Source organism: Leptosomus discolor, chromosome 6 (assembly GCF_034619465.1).
Source record: "Leptosomus discolor isolate bLepDis1 chromosome 6, bLepDis1.hap2, whole genome shotgun sequence".
In the NCBI taxonomy this organism is placed as follows: domain Eukaryota; kingdom Metazoa; phylum Chordata; class Aves; order Leptosomiformes; family Leptosomidae; genus Leptosomus; species Leptosomus discolor.
Window position 1 is genome coordinate 14,101,006 of NC_141396.1, and position 19,334 is coordinate 14,120,339.

A 19,334-nucleotide genomic window follows, 5' to 3' on the forward strand; every position below is an offset into this window, starting at 1 on the left:
GGACCTTTCTGTGCTCCAAGGCTCGCAGGTCTGGTGCTGTCAGCAGCACTCTGGAAGCTCACTGGAAAATCTGCATAGGCTGCTGCTGAAGGGGCTTCAGAGGGATGAGAGATGTGACTTCAGTAAATTTGGTGAATAGCTAATGAATGTCACGGAAAGAGCTGAGCGCTGGGAGATGACGCGTAAGCTCCCATTTCTGATGTAACTTTAAAATAATCATATGCAAAGTTAACGTGGCCAGCCTTGAGCTCCCAGCTGGAGCCTGGTGGGATGCAGGCTTGGCCCGGCTGGCTCATGGTTTCCAGCGTGACCTTGGCCGGCCGCTCCGGGAGGGTGTTTCGGCCCTTCTCTGCAGCGGTGGAGGGCCCTGCCGGCATCCCGCCCTTCCTCTGCCCCCGGCGGTCCCTTCCCCGGGGTCTCATTGAGGCCAGGCCGGGGTGTCTCAGCAGCCCTTGGCCGAGGCACGGAGTGGGGGGCCCGGCCGCCTCCGGGAGGGAGAGGTCTCCCGGCCCTCGCAGCCGCCTCGCGGGCTGTGAGGGGGCGCCCGCAGAGAAGCCGCGGGCGGCCGCCATCTCAGGGCAGGCCGCGCCCCCCGCCACACGGGGGCGGTGGCTCCCGCTCCCCTCCCGTCCCGTCCCGTCCCGTCCCGCCGGCGCCCCCCGGGGCCGCCCGGGGGCGGGGCCGGCGGCCGGGCCCTGCCCCTCCCGCCGCCGCTGCCGCCGCACTGGCCGCGCAGCCTGAGGCAGCGGGCAGGGCGAGGAGCCGGGCTGCCGCCGCCGTGAGGGGGGAGCCGCTGCCGCGGCACGGGGCGGAGCCGGCACCGGGGCATCCTCCCTCCCGCCCGCCGCGCCGGCCGGCATCGCCGCGGCGGGCAGCGCGGCGGAGGGTGCTGCCAGCGCCGGGAGTGAGCGGCGGAGTCCGCCGCGGGGTGCGCGAAGATGCTGTCCTACAGCGTGCTGGACGCCAACGTGGTGGACGTGGAGAAGCGGAGAAACCCCTCGAAGCACTACGTGAGTGGCCGTGGGGCCCGGCCGAGCCCCCGCTCCGCCGCCGGGCGGGCTGTGCCTGCCTGCGAGGGGCGGCGCACGTGTGCGGGCGGCGGGACGGGACGGGACGGGACGGGGCCGGGCGCGGAGCGGTGCCCGGGGCGCGGAGCGTGCCCCGCCGGGCGGGGAGAGGCCCCTCGCCCAACCTGGGCCAAGGCACCCGCCCGCGGGCAGCCCCGGCCGCCCCCTTTGCCCCGGCGGGGACGCAGGTGAGGCGTCCGCGGGGCTCCGGGGGCAGCGGGGACCCGCAGGGAAAGGTGGTTTGCTATGGAAACGCAGCTCTTTTTCGTTGCCTTTTTTCATCCCGTTTGGTTGGTTGGGTTTGTTTTTTTTTTTTTTAATAATGTTATAGTTTTGAAGTTACTTTTCCTTCTGAAGGTGGATATTCCCTTCTTGCTCAGCAGGATCCAGCACAGGACAGGACAGGTCTCTCGTCTCCCCGGTTTGCCTCCATCCTGGCCACAGCACTACAGAGTGCCCGGTGGGGAACGGAGCAAGCCTCTGCTGCTTGTAGGGTCAGTGAGCCGGAGGTGCTGAATGCATCTTCATTCCATAAGTTTTCTCCCATAAGTTACATTAAGACCTTTTTTGAGGGAGCAGCTGGTTGCGTGGTTATCAAGGCAGATTCAGTGTTTGGGGATCTCTTTCATCTCTTTTTCCCCTTCCTCCTTTCACACCTTACTGCCAATAGTGCAGCATCAGAGGAGGATTTTTAACACCCTTCCCAGATTCCAGTGTTGCAGCGTGTCATGTGGAAGTATCTTTTTGCCTGTAGGAGTTTGCAGCGGACAGTGGAGTAGCTTTTGCCCATCCACATAAGTAGGGGAGGCATCTTTTCTTCCCTCTCTGGCTGTTTCTGGGTTTTAGTCACACCAAATCCTTTAACTCTTTCCTCAAAATAGGACCCGTATTTTAATACACAGAAGGTTGGATTTTGTGTATAGAAAAGGTAAATCATCCAGCTTTGGTAATGAAAAGCTTGAAGGTATGTTGTATCTGGTGTGAAATCGCTCTGACTATACTGTGTTTCCTGGTATTGCATGTCTGCCAGATTTCTTCAGAGCTGGTCAGCATTTGAATGGGTTGCCTGAAAGATAAAGCCAAAGATCGGATATAAAGCTTTGTATTAGTATTTCATGTCACTGAGCTTTTTCCTCTAAGTCTTAAACCATAACTCAGCTTAAGGCTAGAGGGCACTGTGTTGCTGAGAGATTATTTGTAGATGTACAGCTGAAGCTCTCATCTACCATGGAATTAAGCATCTTGTGCCCAGTTCATAGGAGTGGAAGTTTTAGGTCTCGTGTCTTCTCAGGTTGCCAGCTGGACCTGTATGTTCAGTCTGTTCCTCATTCATTGCTTCCAGGCGGGAAAGGCTGCTTTAGCTTTTGCAAGCTGCTGCTGTGAATTGTGTCTGACACCGCTGCAGGCTGTTATCTCACCTGAATGGTGGCGGAGATTCAGCATCAGAGAAGTACATCTGCCAAGTGCAAAGATAGACAAAAGAACTGGTAATACCTTCCTGATGTCCAAGAGAAATTGATGTTGTTAATTTCTGATTTGTTGGAAAATAGTCAAAACCCAAGGATTTAAATCCTGTATTTACAGTTTTGAAAGAAAATATTTCCTGTGCTTTCCTGCAGAAACACATCTGTGGTTCCTTGAGGATCACTGTCATTGCATTTTAATAACAGTAACCTAAACTATTCCAAGAAGCTCTCTTTAATACTTCTAGTGGCAAATCTATTTCTTTCCCTTCACCCTTCTCTCTGTACACCTATTCTAATATTGTGTTCTGCAGAACAGTTCCACATCCCTGTGTGTCCAGTTCTTGGCCAAAAAATCACAAAATAATTGGTTTGTTCTGTGACTAGTGTTGTGTCTGCCTTTTGTCCCACTTACTCTGAGTCTCTGGCTGTACAGTATTCTGCACAATAGGGTCTTGGTTCACAAACAAGCATTGGAATAATTCAGTTAAGATAAGTCATCCATGTCCTTGTGAATTTCTGTCTTAGATGAGCGAATTAGCTCACAGGTCCAAAAGTCTTGGACTCTTCTTCATTTCCTAGGTTGCAGTTTGCTGCAGATGCATGTGCTGCAGCCTTTCATCTGGCTTTGGCTGGAGCAACTCACTCGGGGTGAACCCACACTGTCAAAGAATTTAATTCACTGAGTCTGATCCATGGATCACTGTTAGTTTGGTTCTGTGCTCCTTTTTAACATGAAACCACTGTTTTCTTCTGAAATTAATATAAACATGATGACTTGGGATTTAGTTCTCTCTGTTGCCTGTGGATGGTTTGGAGAGTGCAAAGCTTGGTGCTCTCTGCCTTATGTGGCTCTGTAATATCAAAAAGCCTTTCTACCGCCAACATCCATAAACACCTTCATGCCATGCCTTAAGGCCACACAGCATGTACCTTGGCATCAGATTAATGATGTGTGTCTCTGGTGGAAGGTGACATAGGTATTACAGGCATTTTAACGTGACTCCCTTTCCTTTCAGTTGTGATCTTTCAGGACCACGGTGCAGCCTGGAGAGATGAAGGCAAGTCTTGGGCATTGGGGGCATGTGGAGAGGGCTAAATGTGAGTAGCACATAAGCCACATCACTGCTTGGCCTAGATGCCAGGAATCATTCTCTGGAGCAGATGTCTTTCATGATACGAGCATAGCTTTTGTGGCCTTGGCTCAAGAAAGTAAAAGAAAGAAGGCGGCTTTGCGTATCCTCTGCTATGATCCCTCGTGTGTGAAAATTCTGAAGAGATTAATGCCTCACTGGAAGATTTGTAGGGCTCTGCACATGGAAAGAGATTATAATCTTGGATCCAGTGCTGTTTGATAGGAACACAGCCAGCTCTCTCCCTCCCCTTGGAAATCACTACTAGGGAAGGAATCTGCAGTGCCTCCCTCTGCATTGCTGTCAGCAGCTGGGTAGCACAACGCTACCCGGTTGGCCAGGGGCCCTGGATGGCAGCCTGCGAAAGGATAAACAGAAGGCTGGATCAATAACCCACATGCCTCTTATATGGTATATCCCTAATAGAAGCTACTGCTGCTCTTACAGCTTTTGCTTTTCCAAATTAATTTGCTATTCTTTCTCCATACTGATGGTCTTTTAAAAATTGATTTGTGCTTGATAATACTTAAAAAATGTTAAATCTCCTTGCTTCCCCCCTTCTCTTTTCTTTAAACAAGAACAATGTCAGGAAGGTCAAGTCTGGGTTTGTTGGAAAGACCCTTGATGCAACAGGGGTCGTACCGTTGGCTGAGCAATGCTGTGGTGAAGCTGGGTGGATTAGGACATTGCAGTTAATGGTTGAAGGTGTCAGTTAATCATTCCAAAAAGAAAAAGCTGGTAACAAAACCCAAATCCCTTTTCTGGCCCCTACTGATTTTTAAACAGTCTGCAAGTGACTTCTCAGTTGAAGTTTGATCCGTTTGTGGGGTAGCTTCTCTGTTTTTTAGTCTGAAATTGTGATTGCCTGAATTAGACACAAAATTATCCCAAACCAGAAATGCATTCTCTATTTAAAAAGCCCTGCTGTTGATGTTTGCCTCCTTTAACTATCCATCGAGGAGCTTAAACAAGACATCTTCCCCTCTCTCTGTTTCCAGGTTATCTTCAGGCAGATAGCTTGCCCTTTACCCAAATGTCTGACTCCTTTAGAAGCCCTGCAGGGAGCCTCTGCCTACCAGATATGCTTGATCCTGCCCTCAGGGAGGTGAGAGGGGGTTAGCACCTTCACCTGTTCACAGCTTCACAGGACCTGGGTGATGGCAAACGTTCAGTAGAAACCGAATGAATGGTATCCCCCCACCCCCCTCCCTGATCACTTGCTTTTCTGCAGAGGACTGAGAGGTTACTGATGTGCGTTATCTCACTAGATGTTTATATGCTTGAGGTCATTTCTGAGGTCTCTAAGTGCCTGTGTTATCCCAAGGGCAGGGATGGGTACATCAGTATAGATTTCCTCTTTCAGCACTACTCTACTCGTATTGCAGTTGGGCTTTGTGTGTTTTTCAGCTTTGTACAGCATGGAGGGAAGGCAAAATGCGCTTGCTGTACAAGAGTCTGCCCTGTCTCTTTCCAGTTAGAGTGAGGTGCATTGCTGATTTTAGTCATCTGAGATGTCTGCATACTGTCCCAGTTCCTCCCCAGGGTAATTGTTTCCTAATGCCATCTCTGAGGTCACTCTTGTAGGAATCTCTCTGCTGCATGGATATGGTTGCTAACCTCCTCGGGGCACTGGCGTTGCTGAATTGTAAGGGATTGAGTCCTGCTGTGTTGGGTTTCAGCACTGCTCCCAGGAGAACATGAGTGTGCTTGTCACAAGTGACCTGTTGTAAAATGTCAGCATGCTTTGAAGAAAAAAACTTGTACTGCTAGGGTCAAGCTCTGTTCCTTGTGTCTTAGCTGCTCCTGCTTACTGCTTAGGCTCGAGAGTGACTCGGATGCAATCAGGCATCTTCATGGCTTTCTATCTCTTTGTTGCAAGCTGCTGATTATACGAAGGCCAGCACTGACACGGAGGGTCTGGACATGTCATGGGTTTAGTGGCAAGGTTATTTGTTCCTGTGTTGGTCCCTCATTGCTACCATTTGTGAAGGAACTGGATTCCCCCTGCTTGGGTCACCAAATGGGTTGCCCAGTATGGCCCTGCCTGCAGGTCTGCGTTAAGGAGCTCCATGTACCACTTGCACTGGGAGTACTAGCAGCTCATGGGTAAGAAAGGCTCAGCCTGGCTTTTTTTGACCCTTTTAATTGGCAGAGCTGAGGACCGTGAGCCAGATCTCTTCCAGAGTGAATGGGGTATGACATACCTAGAGCTCACATGGCCTGTGGTAGAGCGCAGTGAGGGACCTGATGTGAATCAGAAGGCAGTGTTAGATGAGTAGATGGAGTACCTGTTTAGGACTTATGATCATTTTCTGCTCTCCTCATCCCCCCATCAAGACAGCCTGTGTGGCTTTCCTTCCAGGGCCCATGATCCAGCTTGACTCACTGGTCTGAATTATTATTATTATTATTACTGTTATCTTTGCCTGGGGTGCTGGGAAAGAGCCAGAAAATTTGCAGCCTGCTCCATGACTTCATCGTTCCTCAGAACTGAACTTCCATGCATTGGCAAGGGTTATGTCAAAGGTAGCTGTGATCCCCTGTGTGCAGAGCAGGGGAGAGCTCAGGAGAAAGTGGATTGGGGTAAAACGTTCCCTCTCCCTTGCAGTGGCTTTTTCTGTGTGTAGACCGACACCCTGCTGGGGTAGACATAGGTCTTTAAGGATAATTTCCACCACTCTGCCTCTTTTAGATGCAAATCTTACGATTTTGCAGAGTACAAAATTTTTGTGGCTTTTTAATGTCTGATGAAAAATGTCATGAAGAAAAGAAGTCAATATTTCTGCAATATCTGGAAGCTGTAGATAGATAGTTCTCTGGTTCAACTCTTTGCCCCTGCTCCCAAATGGCCAGAGGAGCAGGGATAGCAGTAGGGAGAGAACAAACCTTGCTAGTCCAAAGCTGCCTGCCCCCACCAGTTCTCAGAGGACTTATCTCTTCCTTATCACTGCAACCAGTTCTTGATGGAAATGTTGCTTGTTGAAGTGAAATTCTTTCCTAACAGCAGAGGTTTTACTTTCCATGTCCTGTTGTGTTTTTTGCTTTTCGGGCGCCATTGTTTTATGAGGCCAACATAACATACAGGTTTTTCCTATGCACTGCCTTGAGAGGTTCACTTTCTTCCCTTTCTCAGCATCTTTTTAGCCTTCCAGTGCCATACTTGCATGTGAGTCTCTCTCTTGGAGCTCTCTTCCATGTTACCTTATCTTAGGAAGTGCCCAAGAGAGGCACAGTCCTTTGAGCTTGTTCAGAGTAGGTTTGCAAAGTAGCTCAGGTGCTTTAGGCATCTACCTGCTTTTTGTCATGCACTGTCTGGCAGTTATTACCTCTATAACTCGAGGCTTCTTCAGCAGGCAGTAGGGTAGCCCAGCAGATTAAGGAGCATTCACAGTCCTTTCTTCCAGCAGTTGCGGGTTGGTAGAATTCAGCCAAGAGACAGTAGTATCTAGATTCAACAGTTTGCAAAGTAAACTGCTGTCCCCAGCCTTAGGAATAGATTAAAAACCGTTAAGAGAGAAAAGGTAGTTGTCCTGATTTGTTGTGGTCAGGGCAGAATGAAATAACGCAGGAGGCTTTACATCCCGGCAGGCTGCGTGTACTGGATCTTCTGTGGTTGAGCCTGCAGTAGTATGCTGGGAGGGCAGCCAAAAGAAAGCTCAGAGAAAAGCTTTTAGCAAGCCCATGATCTGGGGGCAACAGCTCCAAAAGCCTCCAAGTTCCATTTTAAAAGTGATGAATATGCCACTGTTGACTTTCACTGGGACTTGGTTACCAGGGAGATGTTGTCCTAAGGGACAGCACAAATGCTTTGAGCTGCTGCAAGCTGCAGGTGACCTCTGGCTTCATCAGAGCCCTGAGTGGGATGGGTGAGTGGGTGCTGGGGCCCACTTGTGCAACACGGCTTGATGGGTTGTGGTCAAAAGTACACCAGTCTTACTGCTTTGAGCTAAAAGGGAGAGCAATGGAGAGACCAAATCGTGCCCTTTTCCCAGAAGGGATGACGGGAGAGAGATATGAACAGACATCCTAAGGAAGCAAGGGATGGAATAGGAAATGGAGCCCAGACTTCCTGCATCCCAGAGCAGCCTGTCTGGTCACCCCACCCACGCACCCAGCCCTTAGAGAGATGGGCAGCTCGAAGGTATTGCCCTCTTCCCATCCCTGCTAGGGTACAGTATATGCCGGTACTCTCATTGGGAAGATGAGGCAAAGAGAGGTTAAGTGGTTGGCCCGAGGCCACCCATGAAGTGTGTGGCAGCATTTTCTATTCTTTTCTTTGGCTCCCAAAGCAGTCTTCCAATTTATCTGATAAAAGTACACAGCCTGAAAAAATACTACTCTTGTATTCTGTCATTGTCTTCCTCAAAACCCGTTTCCCATTTTATATGGATTAAACAGGAAGAGAGATTCAATGCGACCCTACCTGAGGCAGGAGGTGACGTACAAGCTCTCTAATTTAGTCATTTGGGAGGAAACAGCTGGACCTTCTAATGTGAGCTGATTTTCTTTTTTTTTGATCTTCCTTTTTCATGCTGTATCCTCTTAATCCGTGCCTGCTCACGCAAAGGGAACTGATCCCCAGTCACCATGGAGAAGCGCAGGATCATTAGAGGGGACTGACAGCACTGTGTGTCGTTTGGCATTGTGAAGCTGAATGCTTTCTTGTAGCTAGAGCTGACACCTTCTCGCCTGGAGCGTGCTGTGTAAATATTACATGAAGAAAGCGGAGAGCTGCACAGTAGCATACTGTTTGAAATTGGTGGTGTCTGCTGCTTAATCAGGTAGTGTCAAAACCAAATACAGTCTAGTCAACGGAAAAAAACCTGCCAGTAACTTCCCTGGGCATTGGCTCACACCTCACAGAGGAAAGTTTTACTGAGAAGTTTGTAATTACTGTGTGTTAATATAGTGCATCTCCCTTTGTCTTTACTATAAAAATATATTCTCCAGGATCTCTTTGTTATCCTCTTCTAGGCAGGGACATGATTGCATTTGCGGGGGGGGGGAAGGGGGAGGCAAAATGAAACGAGGTGCATTTCTTCACCTGAAAGGATTTTTAAGTGGAACATCGTGCAACCTAGTTAGAACGTTCCCACTTTAGCTTGCTCACTTACTCTTCACACCATCTTCTAGGTGAATATATAATAATAATCTAGTCAGTCTTTCAAACTCACATTCACTAAATGTCAGTAATATGGTATACTCGTTGTATGTATTTATATATATGGGTTTTTTTGGAGTGCATAAGAGCCTTTATTACAAAGCAAGGGTGCTTTTGCACTAAAACATGCAGACATACCTGAAAGATGGTTTCTGCATTGGGCTGTTAAGAGAAGCGATGACACACAGATACAGGCAGGTGGGGGCAGTGAGACAATATCAAACTGAGCAGGTAATCGTCTCAACGTAGTGGTAACTCAAGCTACTGTGCGGTGGGCTTAGGCATCATTGTAAAGAACGGGCATGAAGAAGGATAATGTAGTAACGTTTTAAATTGCCCTGGGGGGAAGGTGGAACAGAGAGATACTCTGTTCGTTGTAGTACCTGAAAGAGCTTGAATGTGATGGTGGTAACTGGTGCTCTCGTGCTTAGGGTGACCTTTGTGACAATTGTAAAGATTCTCTTCTTGATTTTAGTGAGCTATTGATTTCAGCAAAGCTACTCCTTAATCCAGTTGTTTGAAGAAGAGCTCAATGTGTAGGTAACTAACCAAGTCCTTAGATTGGGAGCATTCTATTTTTGTAGGCAGAATACACATCCCCAAATCTGTGTCTTCATCAGAATTTTATGTATTGCACTAGTATGCTGCAATGTAGTCTTAATTGGTCTTAATAGTCACTGTCTACTCTAGCACAAGATCTGGGTGTACCATAGCTTCACAATAAGGCTGTAATACTATGTAGTAACATTCATTATTATCGTGCAACTTCTTTAGTTTGTGATGGTTGCCTCATTGGATAAAATAAAATATTCATAGACTTTAAATGTCCATAAATATGTGTGTGGTCCCATACATACTGTGTTTGAAACCGAATTCTCAATAAATATGTTTTGATATGTTGCTGGCACTGTTTCTCTGACCAATGGAGTGTGTTTTATTTTTCCTATAAACCATGCTAGCTAAACTCAGTGATGCACTAGGCTTCTATGCTCTCATCAGGATGATTTTGTAGGCTTGATGCAAACCTGTTTGCAAGGAAAACATCCCTATCTATGTTCATAGGGAGAAACATTCCAAACCTCTACTAACCATAGCTGTGTTTAAACAGGAGCTCCACACTGCCATGCTGTCTCCTTTATGGAAGTCTTCCATAGCTGCCAGTGAAATACTGGAAGCATGGTTCTCCATGCCTGTAAATGCAAACTTTAATGTATAAAGTTCATAATTCAGCAAGGTTTGAACTAATGTCCAGTGTGATACACACAAGGCATTGCGTAGTGTGGTAGAAGAGCTCATATGTCCTCTTTACTGGTAGTGTGGCCTTAGATCATTTGTTTAACTTCTCTGGATCTCGATGTGCTCTGCTGCAAAGCCAATAGGATTTACTCACCTTTTCTAAAGTGTAAAGGTAGGGTGTCAGCCATGCTTGCTGGCTGTGAGCCTGTTTCTCTAGGGCATTCCTTTCTGCCTTGGAGTTCCAGGGTCTGTGGAGGTATTTGAGGTGAAGCGTGGAGTATGGTCTTTCTGGGAGCGAGGCCCTTGGCAGTCAACTACTAGCTGCTGCTGTGTGATCTCTCCTGTGCCTCTGTATTGCCTGTCAGGAAAGCTCACCGACAGAGGTGAAATCTTCTTGCCAGACATTCTTATACCCTTGGGGGTTTGTGCAACAGAGAGCATCTGAATTACCATTTTCCTGACTCTGAATATGAGATTTCTAGTTGCTCCCTCAGCATGCCGTGAGATTTTCCTACTCTTTAGCTCAGGCTGTTCTATTATTGTTTATAAATGATGTGCATGTATCTTTTGTGCGTAGAAAGTTATTCCTGATTTTTCCCCTCTCCAGCAGGTGCAAGCCCACAGTAGACTGCTGTAACCCTAAGCAAAATACTCTGAAAATCAGTTTTAAATGTTTTTCCATTCCCCAGCCCTGTGAGTGCTTTGCTGCACTGTCTCTAAGCTCAGTATATTTCCTTTGCCTGAAAATTTGGCCCTCTCTGACACTGCCTCATCTTGAGCAGCCTGAGCTGAGGGATGGTTATTCGTGGGATAGATGCTACAAGAGGCAGCTGAGCTCCCAGTCTTCAGCAGAAGCAGGACAGCTGGCACGGCCCCTGCTAGGGCGTAAGGGGGAGGCCTGCAGTTTCCCAGGGCTGTCACTCCAGCAACTTTCACTGGTATTAAAATCACTTAGAATTTAAAAACAAACAAACAAGGATATGTGAAGTATTTTCCTGGAAGAAAGCCATGGAGAGCAGATTAAGTGCATCTCCCTCCTCCCATCTCCCAAACATGTCACAGGAAGAAAGACTGGAGTTCAGCATTTTCCTAAGCGGAATTAAAACAGGCTCTGGAGCTAGCTTCTGGGATGGGACAGAGGAAAGCCAGGAACAGGAGGGGACCTCTGTGTGTGTGTGTTTTATAAATATATCTATGTCAGGTGAAACTGTCAGAATCCTTGAACCAGCATTAGTGGAAATACACCTTTTTATTAACAAAAGGGCTGCTTGTTTTCTGTTAATAATGAAAGATTAGAGCTGTTGGCTGAAGTAGAGAAGAATAAAAACTGACTGATTCTAGAGGAACACCCATGCTGGTTTCCCACATGCCAAGGGGTAGCAATCCTCTATCTTCTGCATTTTACAAGCCCTGGACATCCTTACCAAGTTCTTTCCTTTCCCTGAATCCAGATACATTTTCCTCTAATGCTTCAGCAAAAGGTGTTTTATAAAGACAACACAAGATGTTTTACTCAAAGGGAATCTGCCGCAGTAGCCAGCCTCCAAAATACTCTCACTTGAGGCATGCGGGAGAGTCTTCCGGCTGTTATTGCTCAAGAAGAGATTTTCTGTTTAATCTTTTGCTGCTGTCTTTGTGATTGTAACAGTCTATGTCAAAACTCTGGACTGTTTTGGGGAAGTAGCTTTCCACCTGTTTCTGAGCTGGGCAGCTGTAGTTGTGTTTCATCCTTTAATACAGATATCCTCGATTTGTAAAGATAAGTATAAATAGTTTGGTTTAAACTAAAAATATTTTAAAGTGAATTTGTCATGGGTAACAACCCTTGGAGATTGCAGTAGTCGTGATCTGGACAGGAGAGTCCATCAATCTGTCTTTAAACCTCCCTCCGTCCTCTTGGCATAAGGACCAGTGGCTTTTTGTATAGCAATGGCAATTTGCTAGTGGCACTGGGGAGTGACAGTGAGTACTGGTGTGTGAGAGGCACCACCGTCCTGGAGGGAGTCTCCTTTTTTTGAAAGATCTGAGGCTCTGTCCCAATTGAGCAGGATCTGAGGACATACAGCCTGGGGATGGGAGCAAGGCATTGCTGCTCAGACCCTTGGCCTCACTGCCGAAGGTGTTGGCCAAATTGCTTGACTGTGGCAGTGTTGAGTTTTCTAGCAGTCCTTTCAGCTGTGAGTAACGCTGTGTATCTGTGTGCCCTGGCGTTGTTCGCGATGGACATTGGGATGACTGTTTTACACAATCCTTCTCCTCTTGGGTTGGGGGAGTGTGCAGGTGTTTGGTACAAATTGGGGTTTTGATGCAAGGCTTTGTGCGTGCATGCGTGTGTTTTGCTTCTGTTTTAACTTGTGCATTGCTCTGCATTTGAGCAAAAAGAGGGCATAGTCAAAGAAATGGGGTGGAAAGCAGAGGTTTGCAAAGGATATTTAGGTCTCATTGGAGCTGATGCCACAGTCCTGGCCAGACCCTAAGAATACTCTTATTCTTTCATTTTTCCTCCCTTCTTCTCACAAGTTCTAATCTTGCCCACAGCATGAGGTTCTTTCCCATTGTCTTAATTCTGGAGTTCTAGTTGATCTTCCAAATGTAGTAGGGCTGGACTGGGAACGTCTTGTGAGCAATCACTAGGACCTTCCACTGGGTTTTGAGGGTCTGTAGAAGGGCTGAGAGTACAGCGCTGATACACTTATTGCAGCCTTTATGCCTGAGGAGAGGTGACACAAAGCTTTCCCTGTGTGGTGAAGGCTTTGTGGGGTCTGACCACCATGTTATTATATAGTGATGGGCTCTAACTCATCTGATGAGTGAGGTAGTTCTCTACCAGGCACTGGCATTTATAGGAGTGCAGGTATCCTCGTGTTGGGATCTTGTTTATGAGGAGCTGAAACTTCTTGGCAGTTGTCTTGCTGTGTGTGAGAGGCACTGGCTGGGTTATGATGCTTTGACTCAGACCAGGATAAGGGTGCAACTGGCCATGTGATTTGGATCACAGGGAACTTGGAAATATCCTAAGGAGTCAAATGAGGAAATGATGACCACTGTTTCTGTTTGTAGAAAGGTAGAGGCTTTAGATAGTACAAGCACAGGACTGACAGTCCAAACCTGATCGAATATGTGTTTTATCTGCCAGCACCCTGTCCTGCCTGATTCTTTATCAGTCTTCTGCATCTGGTTAACATTGAGCTGTAGCAGATCTGTGTCAAACCCCTATTGCCAAAAGGCCAGCATGTTGTCTTTACTGTATGTTGTGAGAGAAAGGGTTAAACAGAAGGTGACAGTGGCTAATAGCTTGCTTTAGGCAGTAACACAGCAGTAAATGCTGAGATGACATGGGAACGCTCTTTAGTTGACGTCCTTGTGAGCTTCTCGGTGACATCAAACTCCTGGACCTTTTCCAGCTGAGTTTGGCCTTGCCCCAGTGACAATAGATGTTAATCTGTTGGCTTGTCAAAAAAAAGTGTTAGTGGTTTTTTTACAGACCCATTTCCAGCCCTCAGATTTCCCTGCTAGTAAACACAGCATTATGTCATTGTTTTACCAGGAGCCGAGCATGAAAGCCAACTTTACAGTCCTGTCGTCAGCAAATGTCCATTCACTTTGGGGCTTTATCTGAGTTCCCAGGCTCTTTTTCTCTACGTTTGTCAGTGTTCTCCTCTGTCTGTCCATCAAAAGCCTATGGATGCTTTATGGGAAACACATGTAGGGTCTAGCAGTTGTGGCTAACACTTTCCAACCTATTTGTCTTAGATGGGGCTCCTATACCTGTTTAGCAAAGATGCCTTGATTTGTAAAGCTTCATCTTCTAGTGACTTTAGCCAAGACAATTGGATTCATGAGTTCCTGCATGCAAAACAAGGTGAGGGTATTTGCAGCCCAGCCTTGCTCCTAACTGATAAAATAGTAGCCAAGTCATAGCCCGGGGCAATACCCTGCTCATCCTAGTTCCTATTTGTTTCAAAACGCAATAGCTGAGTTCCTACTAAGAAGACTGGATGTCAAATTGCTAACATTATAAATTAACTTCCTTAACTTTCAGGAACAACACTCACTGCAGGTGAAATAAAGCCATTTATAACATTCTTGTAACTATTGTTCCTTGTTCTGCTTCTAGACTTATTTCCAGCTGTCTCTGTGAAGGATATGAAAGTAAAGATTTATGAAGTTACTTTCAGTGATTGGGCTGTGGTTCAGTACTTAAAACAAACAAGCCTTCCATCCCTAGCTCCAGTCAGTCTTTCTGGGACTGGCAACAGTCCAGTCTTTCTCATACTAAGACCTGTCTGAAATGATACCCCAATTCAGCTGAAGTCGTCTAGAAGCACAGGAAAGAGGAGAGAGAGATGCTTGTTTGAGTGCAGATCCTGAATTCTGATACAGGCATGGATAGATGACGGAGAGGAACAGGTTCAGCCTCTTGGCAATGGTGCAGGAATTGTGACATTCTGGGGTACAAGGTGGAATAAAATTAAATATTTTTCTCCACTGTGTAATTAAGCTGTGCACATCTTGCTGGGAAGTGATATTAAGACTGAAAGTACAAATGGTTCAAAAAAATAATTGACAAATTTCTGGGAACAAGACTGACTGCTGTTAAACACAGCAGTCAAGGTATGTGGTTGGGTCAGAAAGTCTGTAATCTACCAATTGCTAAAGACTAAGCAGACTCTTCCCTCTCTTGCTATTAAGCAGTTAGCATTTAGCTTCATTAAAAAACAGAGTGCTGAGCTTAGAGACAACTTCATGTTGGCCTAGCCTGGGTTTTCTGGTGCGTTCCTAGATGCCCGTTAACTGTATGGCCCTAGCTCAGGCTTCTGAGGCTTGCTGCCTATTGCCAATACTAGTGAGAGCTGTTGAGTTTTGATGAGATGGAGTTAGGAAGCACGGTGCATGCTGTGAGGCAGTGAGCCTCCCGTCATCGCTTCCGGCTCCCTCCTCTGCCCCATATGCTCTTTGTCTCCCATTATGCGTTTATGGGCTAGTGTCACACATCTGGGTCTTGGCTGATTGTTTTCTGCTTCCCAGCCTTGGGCCAAGTGGCAATTTATTTTTGTAGAGATATCATGTCTGGTATTACTATTAATATATATTCAGGCTTTGTACTTATCTAATGCCTTTCATCCAAGGATCCCCCAACACTGTGTGTTGGCACCTCTTTGCAAGGTAGGCAGATCAGACAGGGAGAGCATTGTGCTTGCAGCAATATCTCTCCTGGTAGAAGTGTCTTCTCAGAGCTGCCACAAGACTAGTGGATAATTTGGGATGATGGAAAAAAGTTTTTCTTTTACGGCTGAAAGTACTGTGAGTGGGTCATGGGACTGTAGAACGTAGACCTGGGACAGACCTAGGTCATTAATGGTGTGCAAGCATATTGCATTCCCACGTATGGGATTGTCACTCCAGGGTGGTTGGGTTGGCTTGATTGGAAGCTTCAGACTTCTTCTGATGGTTAATGACTTCAGTATAGAGTTTGTTTTTCTTACTCATCAGCATCCCATTTGTTCTCACACCAATATTGTCCTTTTGTATAAACAGGTCTTTTCATTCTCAGTTTGGTTTGACCTCCTGTCCCACTTCTCTCCACTGTTTTGTAAAGAGTGATTGTGTCCCTTCTTAGCCTTTGTTCTGCTGAGCTGCTCTAGCCTCCTTTTGTAGAAAAGGCCACCCTCAAAGGTGCATAGCAAACAGGTTTCCCTGCCCAATGCTTCTCACAGTCATTGCAGACTGAATACAAGTGAGCCCAGGCACTGGCAACTTCAAGCCTATAGTGGGTTAGGTTGCACTGCTGGGTACAGCCTTGCCCATGTTGGCAGGGGTCAGATGCAGCCACCTGGGAATAAGTTTGACCTCAATGGTGTGATTTGGCAGATGTAGTCAGGTGTGATTTGGAGGAGATGGGCTCCTGGGTCTGTCCTGTCCCCAAGCTGTGTGCTGTATGAGCATGGAGGAAGGTTCTTGGAGAGTAACTTGTGATTCTTTCTTGGTTTCATTTTCTTCAGGGAGTTTCAGAGCTAGCCCCAAAGCCTTGCAAGTGGCACTCCACTTGCAAAAGCAAAGAGAAAACGTGGCTGATTATGTTCCCATGTTAGCTTTAATGAGTGTAATTTTAAGCAGATGGTGTCAATTTAATGTTCTGAAAGCACAGATAAACTAGTTTTCAGCAGGTCTCGGAAATGGAGCAGGGAAGATATAGGGCATTTTTTTAGTGGGGAGCAACTTGCCTGGTAGGATGTTTAGCAGGGTTGCTAGAGTGCTTGCGTGAAGCCCTCTTGTTTGGGCAACCTCTGCGTGTCCCGCTTGGGTGAGAGGAGAGGTGGCCTGTGGTTTCTGTCTGAGCTTCAACAACAGTAAATAATTCCAGATTGACATTGTGGAAGCGTGCTGTTTTTGTGAAGGGAGGACAAGGGGGGAGCCAAGCATAACAAGAGTTCCTCAGTACTTGGGGAAGAGAGCCAGGGTCGCATTTGGAGCTTGTAGTGTTGGCAGGCACAGAAATGACGTGCCACATCACACGTGTGTTGTTGGAGATAGCTGGGGCGATTATCAGCAAGCTTCTTTGTGGGTTGGTTTGTGATGCTGATGATCCGAAACTGATGCTGGGATGTTTCAGATAAACACTCTCTTTTCAGCTTCCATATCTGCTCTTTTTTAATGTTTTTGGCATTTGTCTTTGGGGTAAAGAAGAGGCCATAGCAACCCCTGGGATTTCAGTCCCCATGAGTCCAAGTTGTGTGGTTACAGATCTGTTGCCATTAAAATCGGCGTTGCTTGAAGTTGTCCCCTTTACAAAGCTGGGTGCTGACTCTACTCCAGCGTACCGAGTTTCTTGTCCAAAGCTGTCCTTGACCCTGGCTGTTTGGCCAGCTATCCTCCTGGCTGGTGTCTCTCCATCCTTCTTTGCTGAGGAACATTCCCAGGACCCGACATGAAGATTGTTCAGTGTCTTCACTGGCATGCTAAGTGCCAGTTTTTACACATCTTCTAGGAGTAATTTGTTATCAGTGAGCGAAGGCAGCTTTGAGATGGCTGCAGCTTACTTCAAAGCAGTCTGAGACTCTCTTGCCCTTCAGATGTTTGATTCTGTCTTAGAGGCTGGTTTCTTTGGGAAACTCAAGAGGGGAACACAGTGCCTTATATTTTAAGGCAGTAGTTTTCACACTGAGACTTGTGGCCTGTTTCAGAAGCGCGGGTAAAAGTAACAACTGACAGTAGGTTTGCCTTTCTTAGGCTTAAATTCACTGTTCAGTGTGTGAAAAATGTGCCGAGACCACTTGTTAAAATTATATTTGGTATCTTTGCGCTTCTCCAAGCATCAGTGAAATTTCAGAAGCACCTTGGAGCATGTGCTTACCGTGAAAGTGTCAGCAATAGGTAGCAGTGTGGGGGGTCATGAGGGAAACACAAGTCTTAATGTTATTTGCTAAAGGTAAAACCAGAGGTTGCAAGCCTTCTTTCTGGATGGAGCGAGACATTTGTGTTGGGATAGTGATGGTTGTTCAGTGTCAGCTCCTTTGTAAAGCTTCTGTGTAAATGGTTCATGTGTAGAGAGGCTAAAAAAAATGTGTGGTGGGGGGGAACCAGGGCTGACTGCTAGCAAGAACGCAATGATGCTTTGTGCTTCCAGCTGATTGCTTCTCCGAGACTCATGAAAACCTCTGAGACTGGTGAAACCTCCCTGCAGCCTTGCAAGGAAAATGGTACAGATCTATCTTAGGGACTTTTTTTCCACCTGCAAGATGGGAGACCTGGCACAACTTGTCTGTCGTCACTGAGCAGATCAGTGGTGAAATTAGGAAAGAGTGTCCCTGAGAGAGTGGATTTGGGGTTTGTTTGGGGTTTTGGGAGGCCTGTCTGAGAGTGTTTTCTCAGGAAGTGGTGAGTACCTGTGTGTTCGAAACTGTACCCACCCCAACAACCCTTCTGCTAGTCTTGGCCAGTGTCAGGTGTGACCCTGGTTTTTCACCCCTGCTCTAACTGCCTGAAAATGTTCAGGGGCAAGGAAAAGGATTATCCTTAGTACTTTCTTAGGCTATTGCTGAACAGTTTAAGGAGCACATAATTTTAGTTGCCAGCCCGAGGGACTGGGGTCAGTGCTCCCAACTGACCAGTCAGGAGACAAGAAAAGACGTCTCCTGGGCAGTCACACAGTTGGGACCTTACAGTGTAAAATGAGCCATGTTGTATCAGATGAGGTTACAAGCACCTGGGTCAAACAGCTGATGCCTGGCTCTGTCTCCAGCAACCCCAGAGATGTTGTGCCCATGAAGGCATGGAAACAAAGTGTAAAGCGGTAAGTCAGGACAGTGTTAATGACAACGTGCCCGAGATACTGGGCCTGTTTCCTGAGGCCATGTTACCTCGTTGGCAGATGGGGATTAGCAGGAGGAGTTGAGCTGGGGGGATTGCCAACAGCTGTCACTTCTTTTAGAAAAAGTGAGGCTAACATTCAACAGTGTAACTCTGGCTATAAAATACTTACTAGGCTTGTTGTTACTGTAATACTTAATGATTACACAAAGGGGGTTAAAATTAAGAACATTTATTGCAAGACTGTTCCCTCTGCAGTCTTTTCTCCCAGGTGATTTTTCAATAATTGGTTAGTTCTCTTGCACTGGGAGTGTGCAGCTGAGGAAAAAACCCAATTGACTCTGGCCAATTAACTCTGCTGCATCTGGATTCCTACTTGTGTCCATGGGGGTTTGCTGGGCAGAGGAATTGAGGTTCCTCATGCTTGAGCAGTGAGCTGTAATAGTGATTTTGACTCCACACGCTCAACACTGATCTTGCAAAGAGATGCTATTGCCAAAATTGCAGGGGCGGGATTTGGTCTCCCTTTGATCTCAGTGTAAATTGCATGGGCAATTTACTGCAACTTAGTAAGTAACAGTGCATGAGTAGTGGGATGCTCACTCTGCCTGCAAACTCAGTCTGCTGAAATACATGGTAGAGCAAACTTGCTTTCTTTGCAGCCAAACTGAGCCAAATTGTCTTGCAGTGGAAGTCAATGTTTCTATGCAAAGTTGCGATGAATTAACTAATGCATGTAATAGCACTTTGGTAATCTATCTGATCAATCTGTTGCATGATTTAGTGAGCCGTTTGAAGTGGCTTCAGGGATTGGGAGCTTTTGGTTGCATCTCTTCAGTGTGGTTTGGTGTTTGTTCAACATGAAATGGGTCATCTGGTGAATTGGGGGTGAATCAAAGGTCTCTTGCAAGTCCTGCTGCTTCACTGGGTTTCCTTGGGTGGATCTTCTAATTTCTGCCCTGGT

The 19,334-nt window shown here is 46.8% G+C and overlaps 1 protein-coding gene across 3 annotated transcripts in view; it reads left to right on the top strand.

Annotated features, from left to right (window-relative positions):
- Positions 1-938: 938 nt before the first annotated feature.
- Positions 939-19,334, top strand: part of SH3PXD2A (SH3 and PX domains 2A) — a 261,200-nt gene continuing 242,804 nt past the window's right edge. For all 3 annotated transcript variants that reach the window (XM_086466554.1, XM_086466556.1, XM_086466555.1), the window contains exon 1: positions 939-1,010. In XM_086466554.1, coding sequence (XP_086322680.1) covers positions 939-1,010 — 72 coding nt within the window. The remainder of the gene's footprint in view (positions 1,011-19,334) is intronic.